Consider the following 18,762-nt stretch of genomic DNA (forward strand, 5'->3'; position numbering starts at 1 on the left):
GGAGAGGTCAGATTTTCCACTCCTCCTTCTCCACGTATGCTAGGGGGGTCCTCATGTGGGTGGCCCCGGGGATTCCTTGTGCTGTTCAGTATATTGATGCGGATGTGGAAGGCAGGTACCTATTAGTGAAGCTTAGATTAGACGACAAGGAACTCCTGCTCCTTAACACGTATGCCCCGAACACTGATGACCCGACCTTCTTCTCGCAGATCCAGGATCTTTTGGCTCCAAGTCTGGACGCGCCCCTTCTCTGGTTTGGGGATTTCAATTGCATACTGCACCACAAGCTGGACCGTCATCCACCCAGAGCGGGCACTAAGCCCCGTATGACGGCGCGCCTGCGAGACGTGATGCACGATCTTGGGGCGATAGATGTGTGGCGTACTTGCCACCCCACCCAGAAGATTTACACGTGCTACACTCCGACACACGGTACGCATAGTAGACTAGATCGCGTTCTAGTGGCTCATCTCACCTCTTCCCTTACTTTGACAGTTACCCACCAGGCTCGATACCTGTCGGACCACGCCCGGTGACATGTGTAGCGCAATGGTCTGATCGTACTGCGCGTCCGCGCACGTGGAGACTAACGGCTGACCTGCTTCAGGATCAGGTGGCCAGAGAACATGTGGCGGCATCAATATCAAACTATTTGGAGCTCAACTGGGGGGGGAGATGAACTACCCTACTCCACCAAGTGGGAAGAGTTAAAGGCAGTAGTGCGTGGAGCATGTATGGGCCTCTCGTACGGGGTCCGGAAACAATTACTGTCTGAATTACAAGATGCGGAGGTGGCGCTTCAACGCGCCCAATCTCGAGCAGATCAGGACGAGTCAGATCACCAGACGGAGAGGGATGCCCTGGTGTCGAGACATGACATACTCACGCGGCTTGACAAATTTACGCTGGGCCAATACAGACAGCGTCTCCACCACGAAGGGGATAAGTCCGGCCGCTTGTTGGCCTGGATACTCCGACGAGAGTTCGCACCTGAAAGGATAGTAGCACTACGGAACTCTAATGGAGTTATGGTCCATTCTGAGTCTGATGTTCTCGAGGTTCTTCGAGGCCATCTGCAGGCTGTATATGAGGCGGACCCATTGGTCTCGGAGGATATCGGTCAATCGTATCTTGAGGGCCTCCATCTCCAGACTCTGCCGGAGGCTGCGGTAAAGGAGCTTGACACAAAATTGGCACTGGGTGAGATTACTGCGGCGATAGCCGCCCTCCCTCGTGCTAAGACCCCTGGTGGAGATGGATATCCGGCTGAGTTCTATCATACCTTCGGCCATATCCTAGCCCCCCTCCTTTTGCAGGTCTACAATGAGGCTTTGCGCATTGGCACCCTTCCGCCCACCAGGAATCAGGGAGAGGTATGCATGATCCTGAAGCCAGGCGGTGACAGTACTGATCCCGCGGCATATCGTCCTATTACGTTGATAAATACGGGCGCAAAAATCCTCACTAAACTGTTGGCCACTCGCCTTGCCCCGCTCATGACCCGACTGATCCACCCCGACCAATGCGGATTTATTCCGGGTCGTAACACGGCGATTAATTTGCGTCGCCTAAATCACATACTACATGAGGTGCAAGGACGAGAGGGTCCTCACGTATTGGTCTCGGTCGACTTAGCTAAAGCCTTTGATACAGTGCACTGGGGATATCTAATGCAGGTGCTTAAGAAGATGGGGTTCGGACAAAGGTTTCGCAATTGGATCCGGGTGCTCTATGAGGCGCCCCGAGCCAGGGTGCGCCTGGGATCAGCCCGCTCAGCCGAATGGTCATTGGGGAGAGGCACCCGACAGGGTTGTCCTCTCTCCCCAATCCTATTTGCTCTTGCAATTGAGCCCCTCGCCTTTTCCGCCCGTATGGAGCTACAGGCCTGGGGGATAGTGGTGGGTGACACTACCAATGTGATCTCCCTCTACGCAGATGATGCGCTTTTTTACCTGACCTCCCCGGTTGAGGCCCTCCCCGCCTTGCTGCGGCTCCTAGACCAATTTGGCGCAGCCTCCGGGTTGCGTATAAATCTTACCAAGTCTTTGGTTTTCCCGCTAACTAATATGGTCCCAGATCCAGTCACGGATCTTCAACATTTGGGCCTACGATATGAACGAACGGCATTCCGGTATTTGGGCATCCAGGTGGCCACATCTGATGAGACTCTCCTGACTCACAATGTCGACAAAATACTCGCAGCCCTCCGCAAATCTATTGCCTTTTGGAACACACTTCCTCTCTCTCTCATGGGCCGATTGGCGATTGCCAAAATGGTGATGCTTCCTAGGGTCCTATATGTTTTGCAGAACTCCCTGTGTCCGCTGCCTCCCCGAGTGTTCCGCACGTTGAACTCTCTCCTCACCTCCCTGCTTTGGGCGAGTGGGTGCAGTAGAGTCGCTTTACGCACGGTTATGAGATGCTGGGATGAAGGCGGCCTCGAAGTCCTGAGGTTTGACCTGTATTATTACGCGGCGCAGCTCCTCCCGGCTGCCAGGTTATGTTATGTTATGTTAACTGTTTTTTATATAGCGCGCGGATGCCGCAGCCAAGAGGCGTCCCGGCGCTTGGAGATCTGAATAACACAACACGATTAAGAAAGCTGGACAAAAGACAGACTAAACTGTAGAGAAGAGAAAAGTCTTCAAGGTCTTCCTAAAAAGAAGCAGATCTGAAATTGAGCGGAGTGGAGCTGGAAGAGAATTCCAAAGAGCAGCCGCCAGCACTGAAAACGAGCGACCACCCACTCTAGCCCTTTTAAAACGAGGCACTATGGCAAGGTTTAGTCTAGCAGAGCGAAGGGCTCTAGCAGGAGCATAGTGCAGAATAGTCTGTGCAAGGATCGGGGGAGAGGCTAGATTGAGGATTTTAAAAGTTAAGCAGAGGGCTTTAAACTTAACTCTTTGCTCAATCGGAAGCCAATGAAGATTGCGGATGGTTCGGCGAGCTGAGACAAATTTCGGGAGGCCGACAAGCATCCTAGCCGCCGCGTTCTGAACCCTCTGGAGACGGGACAGTTCGGCCTGGTTTAAGCCCAAAAACAGAGAGTTGGCATAGTCCAGTCTGGTAAGAACCAGAGCCTGGACCATGATCTGTCTTGTCTCAGCATCAAAAAATTTAAAAATAGGTCTCAGACCATGCAAAGTACCAAAACATACGCCAGCCACGCGTTTGGTATGGGAAATAAATGACAGCTTATCGTCGAACCACACCCCAAGGTTTCTGACTTCACTCACAGGGGTAGGCACAGGGCCAAGATCAGTAGGCCACCATTGATCTCCCCATAGACCACTTTCCTTACCGAAAATAATGACCTCGGTCTTAGAGGCATTTAGTTGTAATCGGTTGTCCGCCATCCAGCCAGCAACAGCTTTTAACGCTGACTGGAAGGTGGAGGCGTCCATGTTGGAGTCTCCATTCAGTGCCACCGCCAGCTGCGTGTCATCGGCGTATGACACTAAGGAAAGACCAAAACTATGGGCTACCTCCGCCAAAGGCTGAACATACAAATTAAATAAAGTGGGACTAAGAGCCGAACCTTGGGGAACACCCTGAAGAATAGGACGTGACGCAGAAACAAAAGGGGGGGTGGACACTTTAAAACCTCGATCCTTAAGAAAAGAGCGGAACCACTCGAATGCCGTCTCTCCGACTCCGGCCTCCATCAGACGATGTAATAAAATCTGATGGGACACCGTGTCGAAAGCGGCACTGAGATCCAAAAGGATCAGTGCCGCCGTCTGACCCTGATCCAACATCTTCCTTATGTGTTCCACCACAGCCAAGAGAGCTGTTTCGGTGCTATGACCTGCACGGAATCCATTCTGGGAAATATCCAGTAGATTCGTTTCTTGCAGGTAAGCAGATAAAATGCGGTTAGCATGAGCTTCCGCTAGCTTGGCTGGCCAAGGAAGAAGGGAAATGGGCCGGTAGTGTTCTGGTTTGGTCGGATCGAGGGTAGGTTTCTTAAGGATCGGAATAACCATAGCCTGTTTCCAGGCCTTGGGAACACTGCCAGAGCTGAAAGATATGTTGATGAGATCATGAAGGGCAGGATAACAACATTCAGCAAGTTCCCGGAATTGAGCGGGTCGCAAAGGATCATCCGGAGAACCGGATTTAACTTTTGTTGTCAGAGCTAAAAACTCATCCCAGGTCGGACTAGGGATGGTTAGCAATGATTTTGGGGCCATAGATGTAGGCATTTCCTCCCTGATGGGAAGCTGAGAAAATGACCTATAGATGGCCTCCACCTTTTCAACAAAAAACGAGGCTAAATCCTCGCAATGTGCCAAGGAGGGCTCAATAGTAACAGTGTCCGTCCTCTTGCTAGTAAGGTCCTTACATACCCTGAAGATGACCTTGGAGGGGTTTGTACTATTTTTTATCTCCTGAGCATAAAAAGCCGCCCTAGCAGTGCAAATGGCCCGATGATACACTCTAGTGCAAGCCCTATAGGCCGCCTTGAGGTCAGTATCATACGCTTTACGCCAAGCGCGTTCTGCTTTTTTGCAGGAGACTTTAAGAGCTTTCAAAGATTCATCGTACCAAGGGCTTGAAGGGCTCGATTTGGTTTTACACCACTTGGCCGGAATGAGTTTGTCTAAAGATTGATTGAGCCATTCACAGAAAGTATCATAGCCCCGGGAGACTTCAGTAGGAGGTGAAGGATGGTATTTCATCAGTAGCTGATGGAAATGCTCTAGATTCAAATTTCTCCAGGGACGTCTGAGACTGGCTGGAATCTTCTTTTCCGGGAAAGAAGAAGTAGTGGCAATACGGATCTCAATCAAATGGTGATCAGTCCATGCCATTGGTCTAGGGGGCTGCACTGAAATATTGGTTACCAGGTTCGTTATAACGGGATCTAGTATATGGCCACCCGTATGGGTCGGTAGTTGGACCAGTTGAATCATTTGGAGCGCTTCCAGATCCTCCAATAGGGTGTGTACCCCGAGGTTCACCGAGGATGATAATTGGGAACTGACACTGCTGGCTGGTACGGCAAATGATAAGGCCCTGCAGGAGGCCCTGATGCAAGGTCGTGGGGCTGACGACACTCTACCTTATGTGGTGCGACATACAGCTAATATTTGGCAGCGGTTTGTCGAGAAGGTGCTACAACGCGCACCGTTCCACAGGGAGCTCCCAGTTTGGATCCTGGCCCCGATACTCAGGCTGGAGGAAAATATTTCCTTTCGAGAGTGGAGATCTGGTGGTTGTGAGACTCTTGCGGACCTATACCTGAACGACTCCTTCGTGTCCTTTGAAAATGCTATGGAGTTCTTCGAGCTAGGTGAGGTAGCACCAGCCTGGGGGGCTTGGGAGGCAGACCTGGGGATGGAACTGGAGCCTGCACAGCGGAAGCGGATTGGGCTGTTGACCCATAAGGTCTCCTGCAATGCACGTTTTAAACTTATCCACTTTAATTTTGTCCACCGCACCTATATGACACCTATCTCCCTCCATCGTATATCAGCAGATAGACGCCATAATTGTCCTAGGTGCGGGGTACGGAAGGCGGGCTTTCTGCTTTTAGCGTGGGAATGTCCTTTAGTTCAGGAATTTTGGCACAGGGTGGTAGGGTACATTGCTCGAGCCACGCAAATTAGGCTTCCTTTAGACCCACTCCACTGTCTGCTTGCGTTGGTGCCCAAACCCAAAAAAAAGAGACTATCTTACAAATTCCTGCAACTCTTACTAGTTTTGGCGAGGAGACGAGTGGCTATTACTTGGATGGGTCAGAGGGCGCCTGAGATTTCTCTTTGGCTGAGGGACGCAAGGGAATGGGCCTTAGCGGAGGAGACTCGCATGCAACGCACTCGTAAAGATGGGAAGTTGCAAGATGATTTGCTTGCCTGGAGGACATTGTGCATGGAGGGGCTGGCGGAGGATGATTCGGATGCCACCAGTGCAGAATTGTTTTCTTCTGCCGCCTCTGACTGTGGGGGGGAGGGGATTAGTGTGGAAATGCATAGGGACAGTCTAGGGGCCCCTCGTGGCCACGCTGATATCCCTTAACATGTATGTATATTTATGGCTGTGATTCCTATAGGGCCATGATGCATTATAATGACTATGCCTTAGCTGGACTTCAAACAAATGTCCTACTTTATTCGGATCAGTACTAGCAATGCCATTCATGGGGTAATTAGTTGTTGGTACACTGTTACGCAATATAAGAGAGCGAAATGTTAAAATTAGCAAAGGCACTGATACGTTTTATATCCTTGGAGCACAAATGCAAATTTCCTTTTTATTATACATGCTTTAATCCTGCGCCGCCCAGCCTCCGGGATGTGGGCCGTCTATGGCTGTGTATTGACATTGGAACTGCATATTTTTATCGGATGCATATCAACAGTAATGATGACTGTATGCTTTGTGCCTTTTTTATTTCTTCCTCTACAATAAAAATATGTTTAAAAAAAAAAAAAACTTGGCTGAGGTCATTCCTGAAGGGGCGATCCTTCCAGATATTTGAGAGTGAAACTACTTCTAAGCCCTGGCCCCTTCTGTGTGGAGTTCCACAGGGCTCTTCTTTTTAACGCATATATGGCTCCACTGGTTAAAAAGAAAATTGGTTCTGTCGGGTAGCGAAACAACTAATTTGCAAATTCTGTCTGCATGCAATATTACCTCCTCCCTCTGACAGGAATTCACAACAGGTTCTTACAATGAATGAAAAGAATAGCCTGTATAGAACTATTTTTATCTTTATATTTTTTCAAGATGCATTCAAAACAATTCATAAATGACTGTCAATATCATAGTAAAAAGTGCAACAAGTGACAATAGTGAATAGTGATCATGTGACACATACAATATGTACAATAATAATTTTCAATATAGACAGTTTGTACAAATATATACAAGTTTGACTTTCAGAAAAGGCCGTTCATTAATACAGATTTTCAGAATCCTATTTGTTGCTTGTCAATTCTGTTGGGATTCGGAGATATTAGGGCCAGTTGAAAAATGTTGACGTTTCGACCCTTCGCGTGCCAAGGTGAATGAGGTCGCAGCGGGTCTTTCTCAAGACAGATGTATAGAGCACGACAGTCCTGGGGTTCAAGTGCAGATGAGTCACCTGGACCGGATTGGAATGAAATCCTTAAATCCGAAAACGTGAAGGGAAATGTCCATACGGATCATGGCTGCTCTCAGAAACGCTGTAATCAGTCTGATTACAGGCTTTTCTTTTCATTCATTGTAAGAACCTGTTGTGAATTCCTCTCAGAGGGAGGAGGTAATATTGCATGCAGATAGAATTTGCAAATTAGTTGTTTCGCTACCCGACAGAACCAATTTTCTTTTTAACCATAAATTACCCAGGTTCTGAGGGACACAGGGTCAACCCCAGTTTTTTCATGAAATTATTTGGCTCCACTGGCAGAGATCATACAGCCTTATGGAGTGAACATCGTAACATACGCTGATGACACTCAACTAGTGGTTTCACTTAACCATCCTGATCCATCCTCACCCTGCCTCTGTACCTGTCTAGAAGAAGTGGCTAAATGAATGAACTAATCCTATCTTAAACTGAAAGGGGACATGACAGAGCTTATGCTCCTTGGTAACCAATCAGTATTTAGACCAATTGAGATGTGGCTGATCGTAATGGGACCAGCACCCATTCCCAAACCAAATATAAAGAGTCTGGGGTTCTGGCTGGACTCAGACCTTACACTCAAAGTCAAAGCCAGAAAGGTAGTCGCCGCCTGCTTTGGAATGCTCAGAATGCTACGCAAAGTACTCCCTCTACTTCCTTTTCAAGCCAGGAAAATCGTAGTCCAAGCGCTTATTCTATCACGCTTGGACTTAAGAAATGCATTCTATCTAGCTGCCCCAGAGGCAGTACTTTCTAAGCTTCAAATGATTCAGAACTGCGCAGCAAGAACCTTTATGGGAACTACCTATTGACAGTCAGCCAAACCTGCCATAAAAGCTCTACACTGGCTACCTATTCGGGAGAGAGTCCATTTTAAAGCTCTCTGTATTACTCACAAATTGCTTGGAGGGAAGGGACCTAAGATCATCTCCCCCTAAGTCAAATCTTATCGAGCCAATAGGCTTTTACGATCGGATGAACTGCACTTGGCCTTTGTTCCAGGGATCAGAAGAGCCAGAAGCGGAGGTCGGCTTTTTTCCTACAACGCTGCCAAGCTATGGAACTCTCTTCCTTTTCAGCTGCGGAAAGAAACTAACCATATGACCTTTCGCAAGCTGTTGAAAACCTGGCTCTTTCCCAGATAGGTCTCAGAAGCTTCTTTCATTCCTAGCGCTGGGATGCCCATGGGTAGCCATGCGCTCTATAAATGTCACTTCTTCTTCTTCTTTTTCTTATATGAGGCTCAAATGTGCCCCATGTTCTGGAGGGGTTGAGGAGCTCATAGTCACATTCTGCAATAATAACTGTAACAAAGCGTGATTAATATTAGCCCTGTATGGAACGCTGTAAAAAAAAGCTGTAAAAACAGGGCTTTTTTGCTGCCTCCATGTGGCCACCAAGCCACTCGGTTGTAGCTGCGCTGTAAAGGAAAAAAGGTTGGAGGAACTTACTTCAGCTGAGCATGCCTCACCGGTAATGCACCTACTCGCACCCCTGGGTACCCCATAATAGCGCGTCTCTTCTCGGGTGCTAGCTAAAATACTTCCGCATCCACCCAGTCATCGCTGTGTTGACTGGATCTGTACAGAACTAAGATGGCCGCCAGAAAATGGCAATATCGGCTGCCATGTTGGGTGTATTTGTTCTTGTGTGTTCGATTTAATGTCAATGTGAAACAGGGCAGAACCTGATTGAAAGGTCCGATGTAGAAAATATATATATATATCTCTAGTGAGGAACTGCGGATGTAAAAACCCAAACAAAAACACGTAATGTCAGTTTCTATATATGTAGTTATGCAGGTATTAGAGAAGGTACACCTGTATAATAAATGTATGTATTACAGGCAATCTGGTCTTTCTGGAAATCCTGTTGCTAGGCACAAAATATGGGAAAAACCCAATTATTAGAAATTCTTGTGAGAAGCCGGATTTGTGCTAAAATGGCCACTGGTAATTTGCAACAATGGCGGCCATACTGGGTGTATGAATTATTGCATGTGAGATACCGCGTTAAATGTAAAACGTGGCAGAACCTGACTCAAAAGATCGGATTAGAAAAAAGTATATATATTTATGTATATAGAGAGCACAGAGGAACTGCGAATGTAATTTGCCAAATGAAAGAACAAATAAACCACGTGTATGTAGTCTCTATATTGTTTCAGGTATGAGAGATGATACATATGCATATGCAATGAGTCAAGTGGCGTGACTCATTATATAGAAAAAGCCAGATATTGGAAAAAACAATTTTCGTGATGTGTTGAATTTGCAAAACTAGGTCATGGCTGATACGCTTGATAAGCTGCTAGCTGTTGGGTGATATGCATACAGGGGTACACCTGTCATGCCTTGATCAGATTCATTAACCCAGACTGATTAATTTTACTTTATAAACTGACCCCAAGGAATATTATCATTCAGACCTTGGGTGACTGTGCGTAACTTAAATACCCAGCGTTGTTCCTTTTCTAGCAGCCTGTTTTTCAGGTTGTCAAGATGTTTTATGTGTTCCAGCATGTGCTCAGCTAAAGTAAGTTCCTCCAACCTTTTTTCCTTTACAACGCAGCTACAACCGAGTGGTTTGATGGCCACATGGATGTGCCAAACAAGCCCTGTTTTTACAGCACTTTTTACAGCGTTTCTTACAGGGCTAATATTAACCACACTTTGTTACCGTTAATATTGCAGTGTGACTATGAGCCCCTCAACCCCTCCAGAACATGGGGCACATTTGAGCCTCATATAAAGTATGTGACTTCAATGTTCATGTTTGTTCTTTAGGTGTAGTATGTCACGTGGGTCCAGATGTAGCTTACCAAATACCGGTCGGTAACGGCCGATTTCGGCCGTTACCGACCGGTATTTGGAGTTTCAGATGTAGGGGGCCTTAAAATTACCGATTCGGTATCTTTACAGAATCAGTAAATTTACCGATTCTGTAAATTACTGAATCTGTAACTTTACCGAATCGGTAATTTGTGATGTTGGTGGCACTGAAAACAGTGCCACAGACCCTTCAGAATTCGTTATTTACCATCAAATACTATTTGATGGTAAATAACGAATTCCTGTGTACATGCACATCTGTGCATGTACCCCTGTGCATGTATGTGTGTCACATGGCACACAAGCCTGAATCAGGGGTGCAACAGGGTGTCAAAGTGACACCCGGTCCCCCTTGTCAATTCGGTAATTTTACCGAATCGGTATTTACCGATTCGGTAATTACCATTGGTTTCTATGGGCCTTAAGGCCCATATGAATCAATGGCAATTACCGAATCGGTAAATACCGATTCGGTAATTACCGAATGTTACGGATTCAGTAATTAATTCGGTGAAAATACCTACATAGCATTTACCGATTTGCAAATACCGAATCGGTAAAATTAGGTATTTACGAATTGGTGAATACTAATTACCTACATCGGGCCTGTGGTGTCTATGTTTATGTTAAAAGCACTAAAATCACGATCTCCACTGGAGACATTGACCATACGTTCTTCCTCATGCAAGGAATGATGGAATACACTGTACATGATAAACTACACACACCATAGAAGAGCATTTATATGAATCAGAATGACGCATATATTTATGATGCCTGCCAGTTTTCTGGTAGGTGCTTGTTACTCTAACAATGTTCTGTTTTATTTCCTACAGATACTATGTACCAATGAGTAAAATCGTATTGATTAAACCAATAGTGCAGGCACATTAGGTGTGGCAACTCTACATTTCACAAATTCTTTATCTACCTCACTTATAGGTCACTTAGGAGTGATACGCACAGGGCTGGTCCCTGTGTGGTCCTGAGGAAGAGCTTTGGGGAGGCTCGAAACATGTCGACTAATACTAGAGACGTCTAACTCATCATGGTTATGCTGTTTTCCCTAGTATGTAACCCTGTTTTTAAACTTACCGACTAGGAGCTAGAATAATATTTTTCGCCCACTAGTTCAGTATTTTTAAAATGTTCTTTTCCCACTCCACAACACTGCACTACACATTTTCTCACATAGGTGCTCCTACGTAATCTCGCAAGTCGCAGCACGCCTCAATCCGCATCGGATTGAGAGGACCCCTATGATGAAGCATGTCACCAAGGGCAAACCTTGGTGAGTGAGGGGACTCAAGAAAGAAATTCTTCTTTCTTGCTCAGAAGACTTTCTCACTCCACATGAGGGGAAGTCTCTCATCACCCGTAGCTAGGTTCTAATTCCGGTCTCCGCTTCACACCAGGGTTCTCCATTGCCTCACAGACACAGGCAGCAAGGACTAGATGCAAAGCATACAAGATATGACATAACGTGCGGTCAGCAGCACCTTACTATATTGGAGACCACAATCAAAAGAGGCGAGATAGATCATCTATGATATCGGATGTGGCGACTGCTCGCTTTTAAAGTGGTTCTACCTTTAGGCCCAAAGCACAAAACCTTTTCTCCATGAGTAGATCTCATTTACTCCTAGAACTTCAGAAGTAAGTCAGGTGTATGTAACACCTAGTCACAGGAAAATCATGGCCTTTCTCTGGTCCAAATTTCTAAAGTAGACACCGGTACCGTCCTCCAGAAGGGCTCAGACCTCTTTTGGATGCTGCTAGCATGTGGTCCATAGACGTCTATCGGATGCTGCTAGCATATGGTCCAGAGATCTCTTTCAAATGCTGCTAGCATGTTGTTCAGAGATCTCTTTTGGATGCTGCTGGCATATGGTCCAGAGATCTCTTTCAGATGCTGCTGGCATGTGGTCCAGGCTGCTCTTTCAGATGCTGCTGGCATGTGGTCCAGAGATCTCTTTTGGATGCTGCTGGCATGTGGTCCAGGGTGCTCTTTCCGATGCTGCTAGCATGTGGTCCAGAGATATCTTTGGGATGCTCCTAGCATATGGTCCGGAGATCTCTTTCGGATGCTGCTAGCATATGGTCCAGAGATCTCTTTCAAATGCTGCTAGCATGTGGTCCAGAGATCTCTTTTGGATGCTGCTGGCATGTGGTCCAGAGATCTCTTTCAGATGCTGCTGGCATGTGGTCCAGGGTGCTCTTTCAGATGCTGCTGGCATGTGGTCCAGAGATATCTATCGGATGCTGCTAGCATGTGTGCTAGAGTGCTCTTTCGGATGCTGCTAGCATTTGGTCCAGAGATCTCTTTCCGATGCTGCTGGCACGTGGTCCAGAGATCTCTTTCGAGTGCTGCTAGCATGTGTTCCAGAGATCTCTTTCAGATGCTGCTAGCATTTGGTCCAGAGATCTCTTTCGGATGCTGCTATCATGTGGTCTAGAGAGCTCTTTCGGATGCTAGTAGCATGTGGTCTGGAGATATCTTTCGGATGCTGCTGGCATGTGGTCCAGAGATCTCTTTCAGATGCTGCTGGCTTGTGGTCCAAGGTGCTCTTTCGGATGCTTCTAGAATGTGGTCCAGAGTGCTCTTTAGGATGCTGCTCGCATGTGGTCCAGAGTGTTCTTTCGGATGCTGCTGGCATGTGGTCCAGAGTGATCTTTCAGATGCTGCTGAAATGTGGTTCAGACAGTTTTTTTGGATGCTGCTCCATGTAGTCCAGAGATCTCTTTCGGATGCTGCTAGCATGTGGTCCAGAGTGCTGTTTTGGATGTTGCTGGCATGTGGTCCAGACTGCTATTTGGATGCTGTTGGCATGTGTTCCAGGATGCTCTTTTGGATACTGCTGGCACGTGGTACAGCGATCTCTTTCGGATGCTGCTAGCTTGTGGTCCAGAGTGCTCTTTTGGATGCTGCTGGCATGTGGTCCAGACTGCTATTTGGCTGCTGTTGGCATGTGTTCCAGGATGCTCTTTCGGATGCTGCTGGCATGTGGTCCCGGGTGCTCTTTCAGATGCTGCTGGCATGTGGTCCAGAGTGCTCTATCGGATGCTTCTGGCATTTGGTCCCGGGTGCTCTTTCAAATGCTGCTGGCATGTGGTCCAGGGTACTCTTTCGGATGCTGCTAGTATGTGGCCCTGGATCTTTCGGATGCTGCTAGCATGTGGTCCAGAGATCTCTTTCAGATGCTGCTGGAACTTCAGAAGTAAGCCAGGTGTATGTAACACCTACTTACAGGAAAATCATGGCATTTCTCTTGTCCAAATTTCTAAAGTAGACACCGGTACCGTCCTCTGGAAGGGATCAGACCTCTTTTGGATGCTTCTAGCATGTGGTCCAGAGATCTCTTTCGGATGCTGCTAGCATAGGGTCCAGAGATCTCTTTCGAAGGCTGCTAGCATTTGGTCTAGAGATCTCTTTCGGATGCTGTTGGCATGTGTTCCAGAGATCTCTTTCGGATGCTGTTGGCGAGTGGTCTAGAGTGCTCTTTCGGATGCTGTTGGCTTGTGGTACAGAGATCTCTTCGGATGCTACTCGCATGTGGTTCAGAGTGCTCTATTGGATGCTTCTGGCATGTGGTCCAGAATGCTCTTTCGGATGCTGCTAGCTTGTAGTCCCGGGTGCTCATTCATATGCTGCTGGCATGTGGTCCAAGGTGCTCTTTCCGATTTTGCTGGCATGTGGTCCAGAGTTCTCTTTCGGATGCTGATAGCATGTGGTCCCGGGTGCTCTTTCATATACTACTGGTATGTGGTCCAGAGTGCTTTTTTAGATGCTGCTGAAATGTGGTTCAGACAGTTTTTTCGGATGCTGCTCCATGTAGTCCAGAGATCTCTTTTGGATGCTGCTAGCCTGTGGTCCAGAGATCTCTTTCGGATGCTGCTAGCATGTGGTCCAGATTGCTCTTTTGGATGCTGCTCGCATATGGTCCAGAGTGCTCTTTCGGATGCTTCTAGAATGTGGTCCAGAGTGCTCTTTAGGATGCTGCTCGCATGTGGTCCAGAGTGTTCTTTCGGATGCTGCTGGCATGTGGTCCAGAGTGATCTTTCAGATGCTGCTGAAATGTGGTTCAGACAGTTTTTTTGGATGCTGCTCCATGTAGTCCAGAGATCTCATTTGGATGCTGCTAGCATGTGGTCCAGAGATCTCTTTCGGATGCTGCTAGCATGTGGTCCAGATTGCTCTTTTGGATGCTGCTCGCATATGGTCCAGAGTGCTCTTTCGGATGCTTCTAGAATGTGGTCCAGAGTGCTCTTTCGAATGCTGCTCGCATGTGGTCCTGACTGCACGTTCAGATGCTGCTAACATGTGGACCAGAGTGCTCTTTCGGATGCTTCGGGTCCAGAAGTGATGCCATTATCAAGTGTGGATGGTCACCAGATGCACAATGATGCTTTGATCTCTTCTTCAGGTCTCTGGAGCCACGCTCACTGCTGGGATGCTGCAGGTGCTGTTCGCCATCAGTGGCGTGTGTGGTCTGGTCGTCCAGCGCTCCGGGCCCATGGTGCTGGCCTCCACGCTGTCAATCATCGGACTGTCCAGTTACCGGGAGGCTGCTCTAGCCAGTTCTGCTCACTGGGGCGCAGCACTGCTGTACGTTGGCCTGACGTTGGTAACTATAATGGGGTTCCACCTTAAAAATTGCACACTAAAAAAGATTGAAGATGTTCAAATTTGTCATAACAGTGTTACCAAAAACGTTCAAATTCTAAACCAGCGAAGGACCCAACATCTAAGAGACTCCATAAAATGTTGCTTTCAGGAAAGTAGGAAAGCTAGTCAATGTTATGAGTATAGCAGGCACTGGCCCAAACACACCAAAAATGAATAAAACTAGCACTATCAGACAATTGTGATGCAGAGTTGTACAACATGTCCAAATAAATTAATTGCTCTAGTATTTATGTTACAGGGCCATATGTTCTATTTACTGGTTGCAAAATATTGGTCGATTTTGCAATCAATATTATTGCCTATTAGAAATTCAAAAAAATACAATGGAATATAGACTCAAATCAGTACTATATCAGAAAGTTTTTCAGTACCCAGCCGGGCCTGAATCTTTTTAATCAAAATATATAAACCAAGATAGGAGAGACCACCAGAGGGGTCCGATTCAGAAGCTGATAGGGTACAAGCCTGTACCTATCCAGAGCACACTTGAACAAGGTTCAGAGGTGAGAGAAATAGGAAAGAGAGAAAAAATTAAAGAATATCAGGCAAAAAGAAGGTGGGAGCCAACTGTCCCTTGCATCATTAATACAATTGTAAAGCAAGTTCAGACAAACAATTACTGTAACAATATTGACACAATCGGAAGAGATTACAGAATTGTTAAAATGTCGACGACGTTTCGATCCCTGGCTCCTAGTGAACTGGGATCATCATCAGGACTTTATAATAAATTGCCTGTTTGTACTTTTGTCAAAGCCTGTTCATAAGGGGAAAAATGAGAAGAAAAAGACAGAAGGTTCTTGTTTAGATACAGCACTTGTGTCAGGTAATTATATACAGGAATACACATTTCAACCATCCGTGGCATGCCAAGGTGTTTGACGGTAGATTGTGCAGGCATTCTCATAAACATTACATATATGGTGTTTTAATTCCACTCCATGCCTTCTAATAAAGTGCACGCGGATTTGAGAGCCGAATCGATCGATTACCCTAGGTGATCTTGGTTTATATATTTTGATTAAAAAGATTCAGGCCCGGCTGGGTACTGAAAAACTTTCTGATATAGTACTGATTTGAGTCTATATTCCATTGTATTTTTTTGAATTTCTAATCCTAAGGACCGTTGTTCTCCTTAATAATCGATTGCCCATGGTCCCTAGGTACCTATTGGGTTCCCTTGTTTTGTTGAAAAAAATCAATATTATTGCCATCAATAAAGATTTTTAAGAACCTCATGTACATACTGTTTTAATGGTTCTAAACCATCAGATGTGGTAAATATGTAGGATTGCAACAAATAAGACACATTTTGGAATGTACTAAAGCTAATTAACCATACAGAAAAAGTATTTAGAATGGTTGTGTTTAGGGCGCCCTTCCAAATACAAATTTTTAATGTTTTGTGACCACAAAACATTAACATTCAACCGCTCACTCAAAGGTGGTGGTAAGCCGTATGGAAACAGGAAGAGGTCCCCTGGAGAGTTCTTTCCTGTTACATCCTGTGTTATAGTTTTGAATTGCACTTTTAATTTATGTTGCCCTTTTAATTGCAGTGTGTACATTCAATTTGTGGCACATGCATTGCTGTTGTAGTGACATCACTTAGAATGTGCTTGGGGCATTCTTGATGTGGACCTGAGCTGGAACAGATGTACTGTGCTCTTTGGAATAAACTGGATTTTCTCCATTTTAATATTTCCTGTATTTATTGTTGGAATTCAACATTGGCGACGAGGGACAGCCCTTAGGAGTTTAGTGATTTCTTGTAATTTTGGCGACCTTGTTGACGAAATGATCAGGGATCAAATAATTGTTAATGTTAAAGACAAAAAGACTCAAGAACAGCTGCGGATATTAGGGAATCCTAATTAGCATGACACTATTGCAACAGCTAAAGCCTTCGAGCAGTCAGACAAGTGGAGGAAGACTATTGATGATGTTAGTTCTAAAGGAGATAATAGTAAATGTTTGGATGAAGTTTGTGCTGTTAAAAAATATGTTCCTACAAAATCTACACATCAGTTCAACAAAAATGTGGTTTGTTTTAGGTGTGGTAGTACCAACCACGTGGCATCCTTTACATGTTTTTTTTTTTTTTTTTTTCCTCATTTGCCGTCTTGCCGCCCATAACTTTGTACTAATCCACCTCTGGGCTGTTATTGTCTCTTAGGCTGGTCTAGAGTAATGGGGCGTAGACAACACATATTTTTGAGTCTGGTCTCCTCTCAACTGTCTTTCTTGACCACCTGACCCAAGATGTGTGTCCTCCGCCATCTCTATTCCTCGTCCTCGGATGATCCATATACCAGCGAGACAGGCACGGGCTTAATCATCGGACTTTTAACATAAATATAACTTTAACCAAAATTTAGCAGGAAGGGTATCCAAAAACCTCTATTTCTTTTAGAGCGAGCTAACATATCTAGCTTGGCCATGTATCTCATGGCTAAGATCCAATCCAATAAAGTAGGACTGAGTGGTGAGACCCATAATTTACATATCTCTCGGCGTGCTAACAACATAGCATAAAAAATAAGTCTAACATTATTACCCAAAACTCTATTTTGTAAATCATATCTCCCAGAAATAATTAGTTCAGGGCTTACCTCGATGGGTTGGTTCAATGATTTGGAAAGGGAGTTACTCACGTCAATCCAAAATTGTTTGATATTCGGACACGATACGAACATGTGTAAATCATCGACATTTGGAGCTTTACATTTTGGACATTCGACAATTCCTCCATCCTTAAATTTAGAAAGCCTGTACGGGGACCAGTATGCCCTGTGAATGGTAAATAAAACATTTCGCCTTAGGTTTGCAGGTTTGACAATTCTATATAGCATGCTCATAGTTACTTGCCATTGGTCTTCTGTAGCGATCCTTGGCAAGCTTTTCTTCCACAGGGTCTCTGGTAAATCAAATATTCCATCCTCCATTTCCAATATTCGCCAGTACCAGCAAGCAACTTCCTTCTTAAAAACCATTGACTCCAACTTTAGTTCAAAATCATTTTCCCGTCCAATCCCTGATTCTGCATGATTTGCCCAACTTTGGATCTGTAAATACTTGTATTTTGAAAAAACTGGGCCCCACTTTTGTTGGCAAGAACTCCAAGAAATTAAATTTCCGTCTTGAAATAAATCTCTCCATCTTTGCAAGCCGGGCTCCTTTATCAAATTTAAAGCTAACGCATCTCTTGTCCAGGTAGGAGCTCCCGGCGATTCCCATATCGGAGCCATATAACTAAGATAAGGGATCTTAGATATTTTTCTTATTTTATACCAAATCTCGGCCAAGTCCCTCAGAGTCTTGAGTTTCACTTTTTTTAAAAACTTGGGATCTCCAAACTTATATAAGTAACCAAACTCGTGATAACCTGATATCTTCAGCATTATCCCAAAAAGTCCGCCGATCTGAGAATGAACAAGGGTACCCAATAACATCCTGCAATTTTTTAAACAAAAAGCCCATGCATATATTTGTAGATCTGGAGCCGCCAACCCTCCTTTATTTACACTTCTTCTTATTTTTCTCCATGAAATTCGAGAGGTTTTCGACGCCCAAATAAATGAAGTTATCATACTTTGTATTTTCGCCAACCATTCCTTTTTAAAGCACAACGGAATAGTCTCAAACAAAAAAGTAATTTTTGGTATAATCACCATCTTTACAAGGTTAGATCTCCCATATATTGACAAAGGTATGTTCATCCAGCCTTTTAGCGTATCACCAACCTCTTTTTTTACTCTGTCAAAATTAGTTTTAGCCAAGTCCTCAATCTTCTGTGTAATCCTAACACCAAGATATCGCATTTCTGCTGTAGTTTTTACCCCTCTCGTGTTAAGATTCCAAATCATTATCTCGGTCTTTTCTTGGTTTAACTGGTAACCGGAAATCCTACCAAAATCTTTTGTTATTTTTACTAAATTTTCCAAAGAACTAACTAAATTAGTAGAATAAACAATAATATCGTCCGCATATAGACCTAATTTCCTTGACCAGTCCATCACAGCAAAAGGGGGTATCTCTTCTGAAGCTCTAATTTTACAAGCAAGAGGTTCTATGTATATATTAAAAAGTAAAGGTGATAAGGGACATCCTTGCCGGGTGCCCCGCATTAC

At 45.3% G+C, this 18,762-nt stretch overlaps 1 protein-coding gene across 1 annotated transcript in view; it reads left to right on the forward strand.

Annotated features, from left to right (window-relative positions):
- SLC23A3 (solute carrier family 23 member 3) overlaps positions 1 to 18,762 on the forward strand; it is a 412,559-nt gene that overhangs the window by 106,809 nt on the left and 286,988 nt on the right. Inside the window, exon 5 of the mRNA XM_086954432.1 lies at positions 14,370 to 14,551. Coding sequence (XP_086810558.1) covers positions 14,370 to 14,551 — 182 coding nt within the window. The remainder of the gene's footprint in view (positions 1 to 14,369; positions 14,552 to 18,762) is intronic.

Source organism: Lissotriton vulgaris, chromosome 2_1 (assembly GCF_964263255.1).
Source record: "Lissotriton vulgaris chromosome 2_1, aLisVul1.2, whole genome shotgun sequence".
In the NCBI taxonomy this organism is placed as follows: domain Eukaryota; kingdom Metazoa; phylum Chordata; class Amphibia; order Caudata; family Salamandridae; genus Lissotriton; species Lissotriton vulgaris.